The 19,996-nt window shown below is 61.3% G+C and overlaps 9 protein-coding genes and 1 pseudogene across 9 annotated transcripts; 5 read left to right on the top strand and 5 right to left on the bottom strand.

The window, feature by feature from the left end:
- Positions 1-1,247: 1,247 nt before the first annotated feature.
- Positions 1,248-1,645, bottom strand: LOC136303013 (scale keratin-like). Its single transcript, XM_066206599.1, has one exon. It carries the CDS (start codon positions 1,643-1,645, stop codon positions 1,253-1,255), a length of 393 nt encoding a protein of 130 aa, XP_066062696.1. The 3' UTR covers positions 1,248-1,252.
- A 1,491-nt stretch (positions 1,646-3,136) lies between these two features.
- On the top strand, positions 3,137-3,690 carry LOC136303007 (scale keratin-like). Its single transcript, XM_066206594.1, has 2 exons — positions 3,137-3,163; positions 3,274-3,690. The coding sequence occupies exon 2, from the start codon at positions 3,298-3,300 to the stop codon at positions 3,688-3,690; it is 393 nt and encodes a 130-aa protein (XP_066062691.1). The 5' UTR covers positions 3,137-3,163; positions 3,274-3,297.
- Positions 3,691-5,055: 1,365 nt separating this feature from the next.
- Positions 5,056-5,449, bottom strand: LOC136303004 (scale keratin-like; annotated as a pseudogene).
- A 1,505-nt stretch (positions 5,450-6,954) lies between these two features.
- LOC136303009 (scale keratin-like) lies at positions 6,955-7,508 on the top strand. Its single transcript, XM_066206596.1, has 2 exons — positions 6,955-6,981; positions 7,092-7,508. The coding sequence occupies exon 2, from the start codon at positions 7,116-7,118 to the stop codon at positions 7,506-7,508; it is 393 nt and encodes a 130-aa protein (XP_066062693.1). The 5' UTR covers positions 6,955-6,981; positions 7,092-7,115.
- Positions 7,509-8,885: 1,377 nt separating this feature from the next.
- LOC136303005 (scale keratin-like) lies at positions 8,886-9,447 on the bottom strand. Its single transcript, XM_066206592.1, has 2 exons — positions 9,421-9,447; positions 8,886-9,310 (listed from the first exon to the last, which is right to left on the bottom strand). The coding sequence occupies exon 2, from the start codon at positions 9,284-9,286 to the stop codon at positions 8,894-8,896; it is 393 nt and encodes a 130-aa protein (XP_066062689.1). The 5' UTR covers positions 9,287-9,310; positions 9,421-9,447; the 3' UTR covers positions 8,886-8,893.
- Positions 9,448-10,937: 1,490 nt separating this feature from the next.
- On the top strand, positions 10,938-11,330 carry LOC136303016 (scale keratin-like). The gene has a single exon (XM_066206602.1). The coding sequence runs from the start codon at positions 10,938-10,940 to the stop codon at positions 11,328-11,330; it is 393 nt and encodes a 130-aa protein (XP_066062699.1).
- A 1,256-nt stretch (positions 11,331-12,586) lies between these two features.
- On the bottom strand, positions 12,587-13,148 carry LOC136303006 (scale keratin-like). The gene is made up of 2 exons (XM_066206593.1): positions 13,122-13,148; positions 12,587-13,011 (listed from the first exon to the last, which is right to left on the bottom strand). Exon 2 carries the CDS (start codon positions 12,985-12,987, stop codon positions 12,595-12,597), a length of 393 nt encoding a protein of 130 aa, XP_066062690.1. The 5' UTR covers positions 12,988-13,011; positions 13,122-13,148; the 3' UTR covers positions 12,587-12,594.
- A 1,506-nt stretch (positions 13,149-14,654) lies between these two features.
- Positions 14,655-15,055, top strand: LOC136303012 (scale keratin-like). The gene has a single exon (XM_066206598.1). The coding sequence runs from the start codon at positions 14,655-14,657 to the stop codon at positions 15,045-15,047; it is 393 nt and encodes a 130-aa protein (XP_066062695.1). The 3' UTR covers positions 15,048-15,055.
- Positions 15,056-16,455: 1,400 nt separating this feature from the next.
- Positions 16,456-16,848, bottom strand: LOC136303015 (scale keratin-like). The gene has a single exon (XM_066206601.1). It carries the CDS (start codon positions 16,846-16,848, stop codon positions 16,456-16,458), a length of 393 nt encoding a protein of 130 aa, XP_066062698.1.
- Positions 16,849-18,512: 1,664 nt separating this feature from the next.
- LOC136303014 (scale keratin-like) lies at positions 18,513-18,905 on the top strand. The gene has a single exon (XM_066206600.1). The coding sequence runs from the start codon at positions 18,513-18,515 to the stop codon at positions 18,903-18,905; it is 393 nt and encodes a 130-aa protein (XP_066062697.1).
- The last annotated feature ends 1,091 nt before the right edge of the window (positions 18,906-19,996 follow it).

Raw genomic sequence — 19,996 nt, 5'->3', positions numbered from 1 at the left:
TCACGTCTGATTGCAAAATCCGACAAAGGGCTGACCTTTCTCTCAGTGTCTACTACGGGGTGGAGGGAGTTTACTCCATTCTTTACTCAAGGATCCAGTCCGGAAAAACCTCTAATTATTCATTTGCGTCCTCGGCATTGGCACATCTTTTCGGGAGCCCTGATAAGAGAAAGCTGAGTGGCGCTGAGCAGGAGGGAATCAGAGCTTCGGACTGGAAAAACGAGGTGGCTGAACTGCTGGGAGCAGCAGGAACGGAGTGACCATCGTGGGACGGGGCAGAGCCGCGTGCCTGCTGATTACAGGGAAAGGAGATGGTGCAATAGCCAGGAAACTTTCCTGTCCCACCTTCCAGGAGCCACCTCAGAATCCTGGGAATGAGGAAAACACCTTCAGCATCATCAAGTCCAACCCAGGACAAATCCCCAAGTTGTCAGCCAGCCCAGAGCACTGAGGGTCACATCCACTTTGAGCCAAGACAACTGATTCCAGTCCCCTCTGCTGTGACCCCACACCTCTCACAAGGGATTCCTCACTGCCTCGACCCCAGGTGTCCCAAGCAGTCTCAGAGACCTGGATCCTTAAAATAATTTAATCGTGGTGCAAAAACAGAAAAACAGATGGAGGTGGGGCCTCCAAGGAGGGACAAACAACGGGCACCTTGGGATTTTACACCGGCAAAGCCTGGGGACATCAGCTACTGCTGTGACCGTGAGTGTCCAGTCACCTGGCTGGGCCAGAGGTTCCTGTGCCCTTTACAAGCTGGGGAGAAAATACACTAGAAACATAAAATATCAGAGAGTCATGATAATATAATCAGAACCTGTGAGATGAAAGGAAAGAGCACGCCCAATTTCCCACTCACTGCAAACACGTTGCTGCTTGTCTGACAGACAGGGTGAATCCAGGAAAAACTAATGGAATTAATCCGGAGTAAACTAAAATGTAGAACATGAAGCGATAAAAACACAGCAGAAATGACCTGACCGCTCAAAGAGGTAAAAACTGCACAATACATGCTGCTGAAAAATGGAGGGATCAGAATCTACCCTCCAGCTGCGAAGGGGAGAGAAGACCAGAAAAAAAACCACAGAGACAGGAATTGGATGCAGGAAAGCTTTATTGTATTAAGAAAGGGAGGAAAGGCAGAGAGAGGGAGGGCGGGCAGGCCCCAGGCAGGCCGGGTGTCACGGGCTGCAGGAGGCCAGGGCAGCTTGTGGTGACCTCAGCTTGTGCCTGCAGGGCTGTGGCGGCTCTAGCAGGGCCCGCAGGTGTCCCAGAGCTTCTTGCTGTAGCGGGGCAAGGCGCAAGGGCTGCAGGCGGGAGCAGCGTAGGCTCTGCCAAAGGTGCAGAGGCCCCCCGAGGCCTGGGTGGCGCCGGCGCCGTAGAGGCCGCCCAGCCCCAGGGAGCCGCCAAAGGCCGGTGCTCCGGAGGAGCCCACCACGGCTTGCTGGGGGAAGGAGCTGAGGATGGGCCCGGGGAAGGTGACCACCACGGGCGGCGGCTGGATCAAGGCCGTCGAGTCGGGGCACTGGCGGGCGCACAGCTCGTTGCAGCTCTCAGCGATGGGCTGGGGCACGGCCACGCTGGTCCTGGGGGGGCACAGGTCCAGGCTGCTCCTGGGGGGGCACAGGTCGTAGCAGGACATCTTGGAGTGACAGAGATGAGGCTGAAAAAGAATTCAGATAAATAGGATTAGAAGAGACATGGGGATCTCCTCATTCCACAGTGCCCTGTTCCCAGACCTGCCACAGACCCGGAGCGGCCAAAGCCACACAGCCTTGCCCACCGTGCCCAGCCCCGGCCCTGTGCCCTGCAGCCCCCTGAGAGCCCCGATGCCCACAGGCAGAGCCCTGCCAAGCCCTGCCCCAGTCCCTGTGCCCAGCCTGCCGGCGTCTGTCCCGGCCCAGGGGCTCCGTCCTCGCTGGTGGGCAGGAGGCTGAGCCGGGGCTGGCCGTGCCAGGCCGGTGCCAGCACAGGCGCTGCGGCGGCAGCTCTGGTGGCCAGGGAGGGCCCTGGGCAGCCCCTGGGCCAGGAGGCAGAGCCCCGCAGGCACCCACCTGGCCCTGGGCTGAGCAGAGGCAGGCGGCGGCAGTGGATGCAGCCCTGGCCCAGGACAGCGCTTTTATGGGTGGCCGCAGAGGCGGGGCAGGAGCTGCCCGTGCTGGGGACACGTGTGCGGGGCCGAGGCCCGGCCTCATCCCTGCTGCCACGGGGCTCTGCTGCTGCTGCTGCTGCTGCTGCTGACTCCTGCCTTTCCTGGCCAGCCCCAAGCTGCACCATCAGCCCCTGCAATTATCCCGCTGGCACGCTGCCACTGCCACCTCCTGGGCCACAGCAGCCGCCCCCAGGCAGCGCCTGCCCTGTGCCACCGCCTGTCCCTGATGGGCACAGGCCACAGCTGAGCCAAGGCCCAAGGAAAGGCGGCTGCTGGGGGGCCCTGCCTGCTCAGCACCGTGCAGCACGGCACAGTCCAGCAGAGCAGGACTCCAGCTGCCCCTGGGCACTGCCAGGGAGCTCTGGGACACAGGGGACAAGGAGCCCCTTTCCTTCCGGCCACGTGAGGAACTGGGTAGCAGGCATGTCACTCAGTAAAGGGGTTCATGGAAAACCTATCCGGGTCTGGATGGTCAGGACCAGAGTAGCAGGAGCCTGGCCAGTACAGTGGATCTGTTCATGACTGAACAGCCCAGGGCAGCCGGAGCCCATCCACTGGCTGTCAGTGCCCAGGGGGTTGTGCCAGATTCGGAACAAAACCCCCTCATGTTGTTCCCCATCTACACAGGGCAAGGAGCAGAGATGTCCACCTGGCCCAGGCTGATTCCAGCCCTGCCCCACCCCTTTGGACCATCAAAGCTTTTCCTGGAGCCAAATTCCTGGGTGCCATCACTGCTATCAAGGATGTGACGTGGCAGGAAGGACAAGGTGGCTTGGGCAGCGGGAGGTGCTGGGCTGGCACCTGGGGGATGCTGACTCAGGGAGGGGCAGGGGCCGCACAGCCCTGGTGTCAGCAGCAGCAGCAGCAGCAGCAGCAGGGAGTGTCCCCTGAGCAGATTGGCCCGGCTGGAGCTGAGCAATGCCGGGGCTGCTATAAAAGCCCTGGCCGGGCCAGCCTGGGCCAAGCACTGCCCTGGCCACCTTCTCCTCCTCCTCCTCGCGGACAAGGGTAAGTGTGCGAGCGCTTGTGCTGGCGGCTCCCTGCTGCAGCCGCGGCCCCTGTGGCTGGGGCACTGCTGCCCTGTGCTGCTCTCCTGCCACGGCTGCCCTCTCTTGCAGAGCACCCTCGCATCCCACGCCAAGATGTCCTGCTACGACCTGTGCCCCCCCAGGAGCAGCCTGGACCTGTGCCCCCCCAGGACCAGCGTGGCCGTGCCCCAGCCCATCGCTGAGAGCTGCAACGAGCTGTGCGCCCGCCAGTGCCCCGACTCGACGGCCTTGATCCAGCCGCCGCCCGTGGTGGTCACCTTCCCCGGGCCCATCCTCAGCTCCTTCCCCCAGCAAGCCGTGGTGGGCTCCTCCGGAGCACCGGCCTTTGGCGGCTCCCTGGGGCTGGGCGGCCTCTACGGCGCCGGCGCCACCCAGGCCTCGGGGGGCCTCTGCACCTTTGGCAGAGCCTACGCTGCTCCCGCCTGCAGCCCTTGCGCCTTGCCCCGCTACAGCAAGAAGCTCTGGGACACCTGCGGGCCCTGCTAGAGCCGCCTCAGCCCGGCAGGGACAAGCTGAGCTCCCCACAAGCTGCCCTGGCCTCCTGCAGCCCGTGACACCCGGCCTGCCTGGGGCCTGCCCACCCTCCCTCTCACTGCCTCTCCTGCCCTTCTTAATGTAATAAAGTTTTCCTGCATCCTATTCCTGTCTCTTTGCCTGATTTTGCCAAGTTGTGCATATCCCAGGGCTGGGGGCGTTCCAACATTGGGAACGGGAATGGTGTCTCTTGGTTGACCAGGGCAATGGTAAATGAAGGGGAAGGGGAGGTTTTAAACGAAGAGTGAAATGTACAGTCGAGGTTTAAGTGGAGAAGAATATAAAATCAAAATGGAGACTGCATCATACGATAAGGAATGTGAGGAAGGGGTTGGTTTGTAGGAGAAGGAGAAGGAGACGAAGGGGAAGGAGAATTATCATGATAAGGAGGAGAAGGACAGTGGCAAGGAGTAGAAAGAGGATTAGAGGAAGGAGAGGAAGAGGAATCAGAAAATGCGAACCAAGGAGAGGGAGAAATATAATGAAGAAGAAATGTATAGAAGGAAACATAGAAAGGAAAAGAAGATTTGATGACTAGGAAATGTAATGGACAGGGGGTACTGGGGGGAAATGTCTCTCTGATTCTAGTCCCTCTCTGTTCCTTTAGCAGAGCCATGGTGGCACAGAGGGGCTGGGCTCTGACTGCCGTTGCCCCTGGATGGCTCCTTTATATTTCTCCCTCTCCTTCTTTCTCATCTTCTCTTTTCTCTTCTCCTTCTCCCTCCTCTCATCCTTCTTCTTCTTCTGCTTCCCCATATCGTCCTTCCCTTTCTCATTCTACTTGCCTTTTCAGGTTCCCCGTCTCCTTGATCTGCTTCTACTTTGTCTTCTTCCCCCCCTTCCCCTTCCCCTTCTTCTCATTCTCATCTCATTCTCATTCTCATTCTCATTCTCATTCTCATTCTCATTCTCATTCTCATTCTCATTCTCATTCTCGTTCTCCTCCTTCTATTCGTTCTCCCCCACCTAAACCCCTCAGATTTCATTTTTTTTCTCCACATGAACGCCTGCTGTTCCATTCCCTCATCACTTTAACCATCCAATGCCCCTTCCATTTCCCATTCCCCCATGGGTATCTCAACGTCGTATTTCCACTCCCACTCCTGGAACACCCCCATCCCCATGGGATTCATGACTTGGGAGAATCAGGCGAAGAGACAGAAGTTGGATGCAGAAAAACTTTATTGCATTAAGAAAGGCAGGAGAGGCAGTGAGAGGGAGGGTGGGCAGGCCCCAGGCAGGCCGGGTGTCACGGGCTGCAGGAGGCCAGGGCAGCTTGTGGTGAGCTCAGCTTGTGCCTGCAGGGCTGAGGAGACTCTAGCAGGGCCCGCAGGTGTCCCAGAGCTTCTTGCTGTAGCGGGGCAAGGCGCAAGGGCTGCAGGCGGGAGCAGCGTAGGCTCTGCCAAAGGTGCAGAGGCCCCCCGAGGCCTGGGTGGCGCCGGCGCCGTAGAGGCCGCCCAGCCCCAGGGAGCCGCCAAAGGCCGGTGCTCCGGAGGAGCCCACCACGGCTTGCTGGGGGAAGGAGCTGAGGATGGGCCCGGGGAAGGTGACCACCACGGGCGGCGGCTGGATCAAGGCCGACGAGTCGGGGCACTGGCGGGCGCACAGCTCGTTGCAGCTCTCAGCGATGGGCTGGGGCACGGCCACGCTGGTCCTGGGGGGGGCACAGGTCCAGGCTGCTCCTGGGGGGGCACAGGTCGTAGCAGGACATCTTGGAGTGACAGAGATGAGGCTGAAAGAGAACCCAGATAAATAGGATTAGAAGAGACCTGGGGATCTCCTCATTCCACAGTGCACTGTTCCCAGACCTGCCACAGACCCTGAGCGGCCAAAGCCACACAGCCTTGCCCACCGTGCCCAGCCCCGGCCCTGTGCCCTGCAGCCCCCTGAGAGCCCCGATGCCCACAGGCAGAGCCCTGCCAAGCCCTGCCCCAGTCCCTGTGCCCAGCCTGCCGGCGTCTGTCCCAGCCCAGGGGCTCCGTCCTCGCTGGTGGGCAGGAGGCTGAGCCGGGGCTGGCCGTGCCAGGCCGGTGCCAGCACAGGCGCTGCGGCGGCAGCTCTGGTGGCCAGGGAGGGCCCTGGGCAGCCCCTGGGCCAGGAGGCAGAGCCCCGCAGGCACCCACCTGGCCTTGGGCTGAGCAGAGGCAGGCGGCGGCAGTGGATGCAGCCCTGGCCCAGGACAGCGCTTTTATGGGTGGCCGCAGAGGCGGGGCAGGAGCTGCCCATGCTGGGGACACGTGTGCGGGGCCGAGGCCCGGCCTCATCCCTGCTGCCACGGGGCTCTGCTGCTGCTGCTGCTGCTGCTGCTGCTGACTCCTGCCTTTCCTGGCCAGCCCCAAGCTGCACCATCAGCCCCTGCAATTATCCCGCTGGCACGCTGCCACTGCCACCTCCTGGGCCACAGCAGCCGCCCCCAGGCAGCGCCTGCCCTGTGCCACCGCCTGTCCCTGATGGGCACAGGCCACAGCTGAGCCAAGGCCCAAGGAAAGGCGGCTGCTGGGGGTCCTGCCTGCTCAGCACCGTGCAGCACGGCACAGTCCAGCAGAGCAGGACTCCAGCTGCCCCTGGGCACTGCCAGGGAGCTCTGGGACACAGGGGACAAAGAGCCCACATCCATCGTGCCATGTGCGGCACTTGATCGCAGGCGTGTCATTCAGCAAAGGGGTTCATGGGAAACCTATCAGGGTCTGGATGGTCAGGACCTGAGTAGCAGGAGCCTTGCCAGTGGAGTGGATCTGTGCAGGAGACAGGAACAGCCCAGGGCAGCCGGAGCCCATCCACCGGCTGTCAGTGCCCAGGGGGTTGTGCCAGATTCGGAACAAAACCCCCCCATGTTGCTCCCCATCTACACAGGGCAAGGAGCAGAGATGTCCACCTGGCCCAGGCTGATTCCAGCCCTGCCCCACCCCTTTGGACCATCAAAGCTGTTCCTGGAGCCAAATTCCTGGGTGCCATGGCTGCTATCAAGGATGTGACGTGGCAGGAAGGACAAGGTGGCTTGGGCAGCGGGAGGTGCTGGGCTGGCACCTGGGGGATGCTGACTCAGGGAGGGGCAGGGGCCGCACAGCCCTGGTGTCAGCAGCAGCAGCAGCAGCAGCAGCAGCAGCAGCAGGGAGTGTCCCCTGAGCAGATTGGCCCGGCTGGGGCTGAGCAATGCCGGGGCTGCTATAAAAGCCCTGGCCGGGCCAGCCTGGGCCAAGCACTGCCCTGGCCACCTTCTCCTCCTCCTCCTCGCGGACAAGGGTAAGTGTGCAAGCGCTTGTGCTGGCGGCTCCCTGCTGCAGCCGCGGCCCCTGTGGCTGGGGCACTGCTGCCCTGTGCTGCTCTCCTGCCACGGCTGCCCTCTCTTGCAGAGCACCCTCGCATCCCACGCCAAGATGTCCTGCTACGACCTGTGCCCCCCCAGGAGCAGCCTGGACCTGTGCCCCCCCAGGACCAGCGTGGCCGTGCCCCAGCCCATCGCTGAGAGCTGCAACGAGCTGTGCGCCCGCCAGTGCCCCGACTCGACGGCCTTGATCCAGCCGCCGCCCGTGGTGGTCACCTTCCCCGGGCCCATCCTCAGCTCCTTCCCCCAGCAAGCCGTGGTGGGCTCCTCCGGAGCACCGGCCTTTGGCGGCTCCCTGGGGCTGGGCGGCCTCTACGGCGCCGGCGCCACCCAGGCCTCGGGGGGCCTCTGCACCTTTGGCAGAGCCTACGCTGCTCCCGCCTGCAGCCCTTGCGCCTTGCCCCGCTACAGCAAGAAGCTCTGGGACACCTGCGGGCCCTGCTAGAGCCGCCTCAGCCCGGCAGGGACAAGCTGAGGTCACCACAAGCTGCCCTGGGCTCCTGCAGCCCGTGACACCCGACCTGTCTGGGGCCTGCCCACCCTCCCTCTCACTGCCTCTCCTGCCCTTCTTAATGTAATAAAGTTTTCCTGCATCCTATTCCTGTCTCTTTGCCTGATTTTGCCATGTTGTGCATACCCCGGGGCTGGGGGCGTTCCAACATTGGGAAGGGGAATGGTGTCTCTTGGTTGACCAGGGGAAAGGTAAATGAAGGGCAAGGGGAGGTTTTAACAGAAGAGTGAAATGTACGGTAGAGGCTTAAGTGGAGAAGAATATAAAATCAAAATGGAAACTGTATCATGCGATAAGGAATGTGAGGAAGGGGTTGGTTTGTAGGAGAGGGAGAAGGAGACAAAGGGGAAGGAGAATTATCATGATAAGCAGGAGAAGGACATTGGCAAGGAGTAGAGAGAGGATAAGAAGAAGGAGAAGAGGAATCAGAAAATGCGAACCAAGGAGAGGGAGAAATATAATGAAGAAAAATGTATAGAAGGAAACATAGAAAGGAAAAGAAGATTTGATGACAAGGAAATGTAATGGACAGGGGGTACTGGGGGGAAATGTCTCTCTGATTCTGGTCCCTCTCTGTTCCTTTAGCAGAGCCATGGTGGCACAGAGGGGCTGGGGCTCTGACTGCCTTTGCCCCTGGATGGCTCCTTCTTTATATTTCTCCCTCTCCTTCTTTCTCATCTTCTCTTTTCTCTTCTCCTTCTCCCTCCTCTCATCCTTTTTCTTGTTGTCCATCTTCATAATGTCCTTCCCTTTCTCATTCTTCTTGCCCTTCCGGTTCCCCGTCTCCTTGATCTGCTTCTACTTTGTCTTCTTCCCCCCCTTCCCCTTCCCCTTCTTCTCATTCTCGTTCTCATTCTCATTCTCATTCTCATTCTCATTCTCATTCTCATTCTCATTCTCATTTTTTTCCTTCTCCTCCTCCTATTCCTTCTCCCCCACCTAAATCCCTTTGATTTCATTTTTTTTCTCCACATGAACACCTGCTGTTCCATTCCCTCATCTCTTTTACCATCCAATGCCCCTTCCATTTCCCATTCCCCCATGGGTATCTCAACGTCAGATTTCCCCTCCTACTCCTGGAGCACCCCAATCCTCATGGGATTCATCACCTGGGAGAAACAGGCGAAGAGACAGAAGTTGAATGCAGGAAAACTTTATTGCATTAAGAAGGGCATGAAAGGCAGAAAGAGGGAGGGTGGGCAGGCCCCAGGCAGGCCGGGTGTCACGGGCTGCAGGAGGCCAGGGCAGCTTGTGGTGAGCTCAGCTTGTCCCTGCCGGGCTGAGGCGGCGGCGGGTGTTTGGGCCGGGCTGTGGCGGCTCTAGCAGGGCCCGCAGGTGTCCCAGAGCTTCTTGCTGTAGCGGGGCAAGGCGCAAGGGCTGCAGGCGGGAGCAGCGTAGGCTCTGCCAAAGGTGCAGAGGCCCCCCGAGGCCTGGGTGGCGCCGGCGCCGTAGAGGCCGCCCAGCCCCAGGGAGCCGCCAAAGGCCGGTGCTCCGGAGGAGCCCACCACGGCTTGCTGGGGGAAGGAGCTGAGGATGGGCCCGGGGAAGGTGACCACCACGGGCGGCGGCTGGATCAAGGCCGTCGAGTCGGGGCACTGGCGGGCGCACAGCTCGTTGCAGCTCTCAGCGATGGGCTGGGGCACGGCCACGCTGGTCCTGGGGGGGCACAGGTCCAGGCTGCTCCTGGGGGGGCACAGGTCGTAGCAGGACATCTTGGCGTGGGATGCGAGGGTGCTCTGCAAGAGAGGGCAGCCGTGGCAGGAGAGCAGCACAGGGCAGCAGTGCCCCAGCCACAGGGGCCGCGGCTGCAGCAGGGAGCCGCCAGCACAAGCGCTCGCACACTTACCCTTGTCCGCGAGGAGGAGGAGGAGAAGGTGGCCAGGGCAGTGCTTGGCCCAGGCTGGCCCGGCCAGGGCTTTTATAGCAGCCCCGGCATTGCTCAGCTCCAGCCGGGCCAATCTGCTCAGGGGACACTCCCTGCTGCTGCTGCTGCTGCTGCTGCTGACACCAGGGCTGTGCGGCCCCTGCCCCTCCCTGAGTCAGCATCCCCCAGGTGCCAGCCCAGCACCTCCCGCTGCCCAAGCCACCTTGTCCTTCCTGCCACGTCACATCCTTGATAGCAGCCATGGCACCCAGGAATTTGGCTCCAGGAACAGCTTTGATGGTCCAAAGGAGTGGGGCAGGGCTGGAATCAGCCTGGGCCAGGTGGACATCTCTGCTCCTTGCCCTGTGTAGATGGGGAGCAACATGGGGGGGTTTTGTTCCGAATCTGGCACAGCCCCCTGGGCACTGACAGCCGCTGGATGGGCTCCGGCTGCCCTGGGCTGTTCAGTCATGAACAGATCCACTCCACTGGCCAGGCTTCTGCTACTCAGGTCCTGACCATCCAGACCCTGATAGGTTTCCCATGAACCCTTTGCTGAATGACACACCTGCGATCAAGTGCCGCACATGGCACGATGGATGTGGGCTCTTTGTCCCCTGTGTCCCAGAGCTCCCTGGCAGTGCCCAGGGGCAGCTGGAGTCCTGCTCTGCTGGACTGTGCCGTGCTGCACGGTGCTGAGCAGGCAGGGCCCCCCAGCAGCCGCCTTTCCTTAGGCCTCGGCTCAGCTGTGGCCTGTGCCCACCAGGGACAGGCGGTGGCACAGGGCAGGCGCTGCCTGGGGGCGGCTGCTGTGGCCCAGGAGGTGGCAGTGGCAGCGTGCCAGCGGGATAATTGCAGGGGCTGATGGTGCAGCTTGGGGCTGGCCAGGAAAGGCAGGAGTCAGCAGCAGCAGCAGCAGCAGCAGCAGAGCCCCGTGGCAGCAGGGATGAGGCCGGGCCTCGGCCCCGCACACGTGTCCCCAGCACGGGCAGCTCCTGCCCCGCCTCTGCGGCCACCCACAAAAGCGCTGTCCTGGGCCAGGGCTGCATCCACTGCCGCCGCCTGCCTCTGCTCAGCCAAAGGCCAGGTGGGTGCCTGCGGGGCTCTGCCTCCTGGCCCAGGGGCTGCCCAGGGCCCTCCCTGGCCACCAGAGCTGCCGCCGCAGCGCCTGTGCTGGCACCGGCCTGGCACGGCCAGCCCCGGCTCAGCCTCCTGCCCACCAGCGAGGAGGGAGCCCCTGGGCCGGGACAGACGCCGGCAGGCTGGGCACAGGGACTGGGGCCGGGCTTGGCAGGGCTCTGCCTGTGGGGATCGGGGCTCTCAGGGGGCTGCAGGGCACAGGGCCGGGGCTGGGCACGGTGGGCAAGGCTGTGTGGCTTTGGCCGCTCAGGGTCTGTGGCAGGTCTGGGAACAGGGCACTGTGGAATGAGGAGATCCCCGTGTCTCTTCTAATCCTATTTATCTGGGTTCTCTTTCAGCCTCATCTCTGTCACTCCAAGATGTCCTGCTACGACCTGTGCCCCCCCAGGAGCAGCCTGGACCTGTGCCCCCCCAGGACCAGCGTGGCCGTGCCCCAGCCCATCGCTGCGAGCTGCAACGAGCTGTGCGCCCGCCAGTGCCCCGACTCGACGGCCTTGATCCAGCCGCCGCCCGTGGTGGTCACCTTCCCCGGGCCCATCCTCAGCTCCTTCCCCCAGCAAGCCGTGGTGGGCTCCTCCGGAGCACCGGCCTTTGGCGGCTCCCTGGGGCTGGGCGGCCTCTACGGCGCCGGCGCCACCCAGGCCTCGGGGGGCCTCTGCACCTTTGGCAGAGCCTACGCTGCTCCCGCCTGCAGCCCTTGCGCCTTGCCCCGCTACAGCAAGAAGCTCTGGGACACCTGCGGGCCCTGCTAGAGCCAACTCAGCCCGGCAGGGACAAGCTGAGTTCGCCACAAGCTGCCCTGGCCTCCTGCAGCCCATGACACCCGGCCTGCCTGCGGCCCGCCCACCCTCCCTCTCACTTCTTGTCCTCCCCATCTTAATACAATAAAATTTTTTCTGCATCCAATTCCTGTCTCTTTGCCTCCTTTTCCCAAGTCACGAATCCCCTGCGATGGGGGATTTCCAGCAGTGGGAGAGGAAATGGTGGTTCTGGGATGTGCATGTTGGACTGGAAAATGTAAGTGGAAGGGGAAGGTAAATCAGAAGAGGGAAGGGCACACTGAATGTTTAGGTGGAGAAGAAGATGGAATCTAAATGGACATTGAATCAATAGATAGAGAATATTGGAAAGTGATTTGGTAGGAGAAGAAGACAGAGGAATAGGATGAAGAGAAGGAGAAGGTGAAGAGAAGGGGAAGAAGGAGCCAGAGAATAAGAGGAAGGAGAACAAGGAGAAGAGGAAAGATGAGAAACATGGAGAGGGAGAAATATAAGGAAACAGTGAGATATAGAAAGGGAAAGAGAAGGAGTTGATGACATGGAAATTTAATGAACAGGGAAATTTGAGGGGGGTAGTTTCTCTCGGATTTCTGCCCCTGCTCCTTTAGCAGAGCCATGGTGGCACAGAGGGGCTGGAGGTCTCACAGCCTTTGCTCCTGGATGGCTCCCAACCCTGAGGCCAATACCACTCTTTGCCAGCAGGACTGCCGGTTTGTAAAGCCTCTGGTCTCATGGCGTGCAAGCAGGGGATGTGTCTGTCTTCAGGCAGAGTGCTTGGAACTCCATTTCCCTTTTGCTCTCGTTCTCGTTCTCCTTCTCCTTCTCCTAACCCAACCCTGTCCTTACATTCTCGATTGTAAGATTCAATTCCCATTTTGATTTCCTTTTATTCTCGACTTATACCTCCAGAGTCTCCTTCTATCTTCTGTTCAACTTTCCCCTCCCCCTTCATTTACCATTCCCCTGGTCAACCAAGAAACAACATTTCCATTTCCAGTCTAGGAACTGCCCCATCCCCAAGGTCTTCCTGATTTAGGAAAATGACACAAAGAGACAGGAATCAGATGCATGAAAACTTTATTACATTAAGAAGGGCAGGAGAGAGAGAGGGAGGGCAGGCAGGCCCTGGCAGGCCGGGTGTCACGGGCTGCAGGAGGCCAGGGCAGCTTGTGGTGACCTCAGCTTGTCCCTGCCGGGCTGAGGCGGCGGCGGGTGTTTGGGCCGGGCTGTGGCGGCTCTAGCAGGGCCCGCAGGTGTCCCAGAGCTTCTTGCTGTAGCGGGGCAAGGCGCAAGGGCTGCAGGCGGGAGCAGCGTAGGCTCTGCCAAAGGTGCAGAGGCCCCCCGAGGCCTGGGTGGCGCCGGCGCCGTAGAGGCCGCCCAGCCCCAGGGAGCCGCCAAAGGCCGGTGCTCCGGAGGAGCCCACCACGGCTTGCTGGGGGAAGGAGCTGAGGATGGGCCCGGGGAAGGTGACCACCACGGGCGGCGGCTGGATCAAGGCCGTCGAGTCGGGGCACTGGCGGGCGCACAGCTCGTTGCAGCTCTCAGCGATGGGCTGGGGCACGGCCACGCTGGTCCTGGGGGGGCACAGGTCCAGGCTGCTCCTGGGGGGGCACAGGTCGTAGCAGGACATCTTGGCGTGGGATGCGAGGGTGCTCTGCAAGAGAGGGCAACCGTGGCAGGAGAGCAGCACAGGGCAGCAGTGCCCCAGCCACAGGGGCCGCGGCTGCAGCAGGGAGCCGCCAGCACAAGCGCTCGCACACTTACCCTTGTCCGCGAGGAGGAGGAGGAGAAGGTGGCCAGGGCAGTGCTTGGCCCAGGCTGGCCCGGCCAGGGCTTTTATAGCAGCCCCGGCATTGCTCAGCTCCAGCCGGGCCAATCTGCTCAGGGGACACTCCCTGCTGCTGCTGCTGCTGCTGCTGCTGCTGCTGCTGCTGACACCAGGGCTGTGCGGCCCCTGCCCCTCCCTGAGTCAGCATCCCCCAGGTGCCAGCCCAGCACCTCCCGCTGCCCAAGCCACCTTGTCCTTCCTGCCACGTCACATCCTTGATAGCAGTGATGGCACCCAGGAATTTGGCTCCAGGAACAGCTTTGATGGTCCAGAGGGGTGGGGCAGGGCTGGAATCAGCCTGGGCCAGGTGGACATCTCTGCTCCTTGCCCTGTGTAGATGGGGAACAACATGAGGGGGTTTTGTTCCGAATCTGGCACAACCCCCTGGGCACTGACAGCCGCTGGATGGGCTCCGGCTGCCCTGGGCTGTTCCTGTCTCCTGCACAGATCCACTCCACTGGCCAGGCCCCTGCTACTCTTGTCCTGACCATCCAGACCCGGATAGGTTTTCCATGAACCCCTTTACTGAGTGACATGCCTGCTACCCAGCTCCTCACGTGGCCGGAAGGAAAGGGGCTCCTTGTCCCCTGTGTCCCAGAGCTCCCGGGCAGTGCCCAGGGGCAGCTGGAGTCCTGCTCTGCTGGACTGTGCCGTGCTGCACGGTGCTGAGCAGGCAGGGCCCCCCAGCAGCCGCCTTTCCTTGGGCCTTGGCTCAGCTGTGGCCTGTGCCCATCAGGGACAGGCGGTGGCCCAGGGCAGGCGCTGCCTGGGGGCGGCTGCTGTGGCCCAGGAGGTGGCAGTGGCAGCGTGCCAGCGGGATAATTGCAGGGGCTGATGGTGCAGCTTGGGGCTGGCCAGGAAAGGCAGGAGTCAGCAGCAGCAGCAGCAGCAGCAGCAGAGCCCCGTGGCAGCAGGGATGAGGCCGGGCCTCGGCCCCGCACACGTGTCCCCAGCACGGGCAGCTCCTGCCCCGCCTCTGCGGCCACCCATAAAAGCGCTGTCCTGGGCCAGGGCTGCATCCACTGCCGCCGCCTGCCTCTGCTCAGCCCAGGGCCAGGTGGGTGCCTGCGGGGCTCTGCCTCCTGGCCCAGGGGCTGCCCAGGGCCCTCCCTGGCCACCAGAGCTGCCGCCGCAGCGCCTGTGCTGGCACCGGCCTGGCACGGCCAGCCCCGGCTCAGCCTCCTGCCCACCAGCGAGGACGGAGCCCCTGGGCCGGGACAGACGCCGGCAGGCTGGGCACAGGGACTGGGGCAGGGCTTGGCAGGGCTCTGCCTGTGGGGATCGGGGCTCTCAGGGGGCTGCAGGGCACAGGGCCGGGGCTGGGCACGGTGGGCAAGGCTGTGTGGCTTTGGCCGCTCCGGGTCTGTGGCAGGTCTGGGAACAGGGCACTGTGGAATGAGGAGATCCCCGTGTCTCTTCTAATCCTATTTATCTGGGTTCTCTTTCAGCCTCATCTCTGTCACTCCAAGATGTCCTGCTACGACCTGTGCCCCCCCAGGAGCAGCCTGGACCTGTGCCCCCCCAGGACCAGCGTGGCCGTGCCCCAGCCCATCGCTGAGAGCTGCAACGAGCTGTGCGCCCGCCAGTGCCCCGACTCGTCGGCCTTGATCCAGCCGCCGCCCGTGGTGGTCACCTTCCCCGGGCCCATCCTCAGCTCCTTCCCCCAGCAAGCCGTGGTGGGCTCCTCCGGAGCACCGGCCTTTGGCGGCTCCCTGGGGCTGGGCGGCCTCTACGGCGCCGGCGCCACCCAGGCCTCGGGGGGCCTCTGCACCTTTGGCAGAGCCTACGCTGCTCCCGCCTGCAGCCCTTGCGCCTTGCCCCGCTACAGCAAGAAGCTCTGGGACACCTGCGGGCCCTGCTAGAGCCGCCACAGCCCGGCCCAAACACCCGCCGCCGCCTCAGCCCGGCAGGGACAAGCTGAGGTCACCACAAGCTGCCCTGGCCTCCTGCAGCCCGTGACACCCGACCTCTCTGGAGCCTGCCCACCCTCCCTCTCACTGCGTCTCCTGCCCTTCTTAATGCAATAAAGTTTTCCTGCATCCTATTCCTGTCTCTTTGCCTGATTTTGCCAAGTTGTGCATGCCCTGGGGCTGTGGGAGTTCCAACATTGGGAAGGGGAATGGTGTCTCTTGGTTGACCAGGGGAAAGGTAAATGAAGGGGAAGGGGAGGTTTTAACAGAAGAGTGAAATGTACAGTAGAGGTTTAAGTGGAGAAGAATATAAAATCAAAATGGAAACTGTATCATACGACAGGTAATCTGCGGAAGGGCTTGGTTTGTAGGAGAAGGAGAAGGAGACGAAGGGGAAGGAGAATTATCATGATAAGGAGGAGAAGGACAGTGGCAAGGAGTAGAAAGAGGATAAGAAGAAGGAGAAGAGGAATCAGAAAATGCCAACCAAGGAGAGGGAGAAATATAATGAAGAAGAAATATATGGAAGGAAACAAAGGAAGGAAAAGAAGATTTGATGACAAGGAAATGTAATGGACAGGGGGTACTGGGGGGAAATGTCTCTCTGATTCTGGTCCCTCTCTGTTCCTTTAGCAGAGCCATGGTGGCACAGAGGGGCTGGGCTCTGACTGCCGTTGCCCCTGGATGGCTCCTTTATATTTCTCCCTCTCCTTCTTTCTCATCTTCTCTTTTCTCTTCTCCTTCTCCCTCCTCTCATCCTTCTTCTTCTTCTGCTTCCCCCTATCGTCCTTCCCTTTCTCATTCTTCTTGCCCTTCCGGTTTCCCGTCTCCTTGATCTGCTTCTACTTTGTCTTCTTCCCCCCCTTCCCCTTCCCCTTCTTCTCATTCTCATTCTCATTCTCATTCTCATTCTCATTCTCATTCTCATTCTCATTCTCATTCTTTTTCTCCTTCTCCTCCTCCTATTCCTTCTCCCCCACCTAAACCCCTTTGATTTCATTTTTTTTCTCCACATGAACGCCTGCTGTTCCATTCCCTCATCTCTTTTACCATCCAATGCCCCTTCCATTTCCCATTTCCCCATGGGTATCTCAACGTCATATTTCCACTCCCACTCCTGGAACACCCCCATCCCCATGGGATTCATGATTTGGGAGAATCAGGCGAAGAGACAGAAGTTGAATGCAGAAAAACTTTATTGCATTAAGAAAGGCAGGAGAGGCAGTGAGAGGGAGGGTGGGCAGGCCCCAGGCAGGTCGGGTGTCACGGGCTGCAGGAGGCCAGGGCAGCTTGTGGTGACCTCAGCTTGTCCCTGCCGGGCTGAGGCGGCGGCGGGTGTTTGGGCCGGGTTGTGGCGGCTCTAGCAGGACCCGCAGGTGTCCCAGAGCTTCTTGCTGTAGCGGGGCAAGGCGCAAGGGCTGCAGGCGGGAGCAGCGTAGGCTCTGCCAAAGGTGCAGAGGCCCCCCGAGGCCTGGGTGGCGCCGGCGCCGTAGAGGCCGCCCAGCCCCAGGGAGCCGCCAAAGGCCGGTGCTCCGGAGGAGCCCACCACGGCTTGCTGGGGGAAGGAGCTGAGGATGGGCCCGGGGAAGGTGACCACCACGGGCGGCGGCTGGATCAAGGCCGTCGAGTCAGGGCACTGGCGGGCGCACAGCTCGTTGCAGCTCTCAGCGATGGGCTGGGGCACGGCCACGCTGGTCCTGGGGGGGCACAGGTCCAGGCTGCTCCTGGGGGGGCACAGGTCGTAGCAGGACATCTTGGTGTGGGATGCGAGGGTGCTCTGCAAGAGAGGGCAGCCGTGGCAGGAGAGCAGCACAGGGCAGCAGTGCCCCAGCCACAGGGGCCGCGGCTGCAGCAGGGAGCCGCCAGCACAAGCGCTCGCACACTTACCCTTGTCCGCGAGGAGGAGGAGGAGAAGGTGGCCAGGGCAGTGCTTGGCCCAGGCTGGCCCGGCCAGGGCTTTTATAGCAGCCCCGGCATTGCTCAGCTCCAGCCGGGCCAATCTGCTCAGGGGACACTCCCTGCTGCTGCTGCTGCTGCTGCTGCTGCTGCTGCTGACACCAGGGCTGTGCGGCCCCTGCCCCTCCCTGAGTCAGCATCCCCCAGGTGCCAGCCCAGCACCTCCCGCTGCCCAAGCCACCTTGTCCTTCCTGCCACGTCACATCCTTGATAGCAGTGATGGCACCCAGGAATTTGGCTCCAGGAACAGCTTTGATGGTCCAAAGGGGTGGGGCAGGGCTGGAATCAGCCTGGGCCAGGTGGACATCTCTGCTCCTTGCCCTGTGTACATGGGGAACAACATGAGGGGGTTTTGTTCCGAATCTGGCACAGCCCCCTGGGCACTGACAGCCAGTGGATGGGCTCCGGCTGCCCAGGGCTGTTCCTGTCTCCTGCACAGATCCACTCCACTGGCCAAGCTCCTGCTACTCAGGTCCTGACCATCCAGACCCTGATAGGTTTCCCATGAACCCCTTTGCTGAATGACACACCTGCGATCAAGTGCCGCACATGGCACGATGGATGTGGGCTCTTTGTCCCCTGTGTCCCAGAGCTCCCTGGCAGTGCCCAGGGGCAGCTGGAGTCCTGCTCTGCTGGACTGCGCCGTGCTGCACGGTGCTGAGCAGGCAGGGCCCCCCAGCAGCCGCCTTTCCTTGGGCCTTGGCTCAGCTGTGGCCTGTGCCCATCAGGGACAGGCGGTGGCACAGGGCAGGCGCTGCCTGGGGGCGGCTGCTGTGGCCCAGGAGGTGGCAGTGGCAGCGTGCCAGCGGGATAATTGCAGGGGCTGATGGTGCAGCTTGGGGCTGGCCAGGAAAGGCAGGAGTCAGCAGCAGCAGCAGCAGCAGCAGCAGAGCCCCGTGGCAGCAGGGATGAGGCCGGGCCTCGGCCCCGCACACGTGTCCCCAGCACGGGCAGCTCCTGCCCCGCCTCTGCGGCCACCCATAAAAGCGCTGTCCTGGGCCAGGGCTGCATCCACTGCCGCCGCCTGCCTCTGCTCAGCCCAAGGCCAGGTGGGTGCCTGCGGGGCTCTGCCTCCTGGCCCAGGGGCTGCCCAGGGCCCTCCCTGGCCACCAGAGCTGCCGCCGCAGAGCCTGTGCTGGCACCGGCCTGGCACGGCCAGCCCCGGCTCAGCCTCCTGCCCACCAGCGAGGACGGAGCCCCTGGGCCGGGACAGACGCCGGCAGGCTGGGCACAGGGACTGGGGCCGGGCTTGGCAGGGCTCTGCCTGTGGGGATCGGGGCTCTCAGGGGGCTGCAGGGCACAGGGCCGGGGCTGGGCACGGTGGGCAAGGCTGTGTGGCTTTGGCCGCTCCGGGTCTGTGGCAGGTCTGGGAACAGGGCACTGTGGAATGAGGAGATCCCCGTGTCTCTTCTAATCCAATTTATCTGGGTTCTCTTTCAGCCTCATCTCTGTCACTCCAAGATGTCCTGCTACGACCTGTGCCCCCCCAGGAGCAGCCTGGACCTGTGCCCCCCCAGGACCAGCGTGGCCGTGCCCCAGCCCATCGCTGAGAGCTGCAACGAGCTGTGCGCCCGCCAGTGCCCCGACTCGACGGCCTTGATCCAGCCGCCGCCCGTGGTGGTCACCTTCCCCGGGCCCATCCTCAGCTCCTTCCCCCAGCAAGCCGTGGTGGGCTCCTCCGGAGCACCGGCCTTTGGCGGCTCCCTGGGGCTGGGCGGCCTCTACGGCGCCGGCGCCACCCAGGCCTCGGGGGGCCTCTGCACCTTTGGCAGAGCCTACGCTGCTCCCGCCTGCAGCCCTTGCGCCTTGCCCCGCTACAGCAAGAAGCTCTGGGACACCTGTGGGCCCTGCTAGAGTCTCCTCAGCCCGGCAGGGACAAGCTGAGCTCACCACAAGCTGCCCTGGCCTCCTGCAGCCCGTGACACCCGGCCTGCCTGGGGCCTGCCTGCCCTCCCTCCCACTGCCTCTCCTGCCTTTCTTAATGCAATAAAGTTTTTCTGCATCCAACTTCTGTCTCTTCGACTGATTCTCCCAAGTCATGAATCCCATGGGGATGGGGGTGTTCCAGGAGTAGGAGGGGATATCTGACGTTGAGACACCCATGGGGGAATGGGAAATGCAAGGGGCATTGGATGGTAAAAGAGATGAGGGAATGGAACAGCAGGTGTTCATGTGGAGAAAAAAAATGAAATCAAAGGGGTTTAGGTGGGGGAGAAGGAATAGGAGGAGGAGAATGAGAATGAGAATGAGAATGAGAATGCGAATGAGAATGAGAATGAGAATGAGAATGAGAATGAGAATGAGAATGAGAATGAGAATGAGAATGAGAAGAAGGGGAAGGGGAAGGGGAAGGGGGGGAAGAAGACAAAGTAGAAGCAGATCAAGGAGATGGGGAAGTGGAAGGCCAAGAAAAATGAGAAAGGGAAGGACGATATGGGGAAGGAGAAGAAGAAGAAGGATGAGAGGAAGGAGAAGAGAAAAGAGAAGATGAGAAAGAAGGAGAGGGAGAAATATAAAGGAGCCATCCAGGGGCAAAGGCAGTCAGAGCCCCAACCGCTCTGTGCCGCCATGGCTCTGCTAAAGGAACAGAGAGGGACTAGAATCAGAGAGACATTTCCCCCCAGTACCCCCTGTCCATTACATTTCCTTGTCATCAAATCTTCTTTTCCTTTCTATGTTTCCTTCTATACATTTCTTCTTCATTATATTTCTCCCTCTCCTTGGTTGGCATTTTCTGATTCCTCTTCTCCTTCTTCTTATCCTCTTTCTACTCCTTGCCACTGTCCTTCTCCTGCTTATCATGATAATTCTCCTTCCCCTTTGTCTCCTTCTCCTTCTCCTACAAACCAACCCCTTCCTCACATTCCTTATCGTATGATACAGTTTCCATTTTGATTTTATATTCTTCTCCACTTAAGCCTCTACCGTACATTTCACTCTTCTGT

This window comes from Chamaea fasciata, unplaced genomic scaffold, assembly GCF_029207755.1.
Source record: "Chamaea fasciata isolate MVZ Bird 193981 ecotype frontalis unplaced genomic scaffold, bChaFas1.0.hap1 SCAF_31, whole genome shotgun sequence".
NCBI lineage: Eukaryota > Metazoa > Chordata > Aves > Passeriformes > Sylviidae > Chamaea > Chamaea fasciata.
The sequence above is the reverse complement of the archived record's forward strand: the minus strand, read 5'-3'. Positions and strand labels throughout refer to the sequence as shown.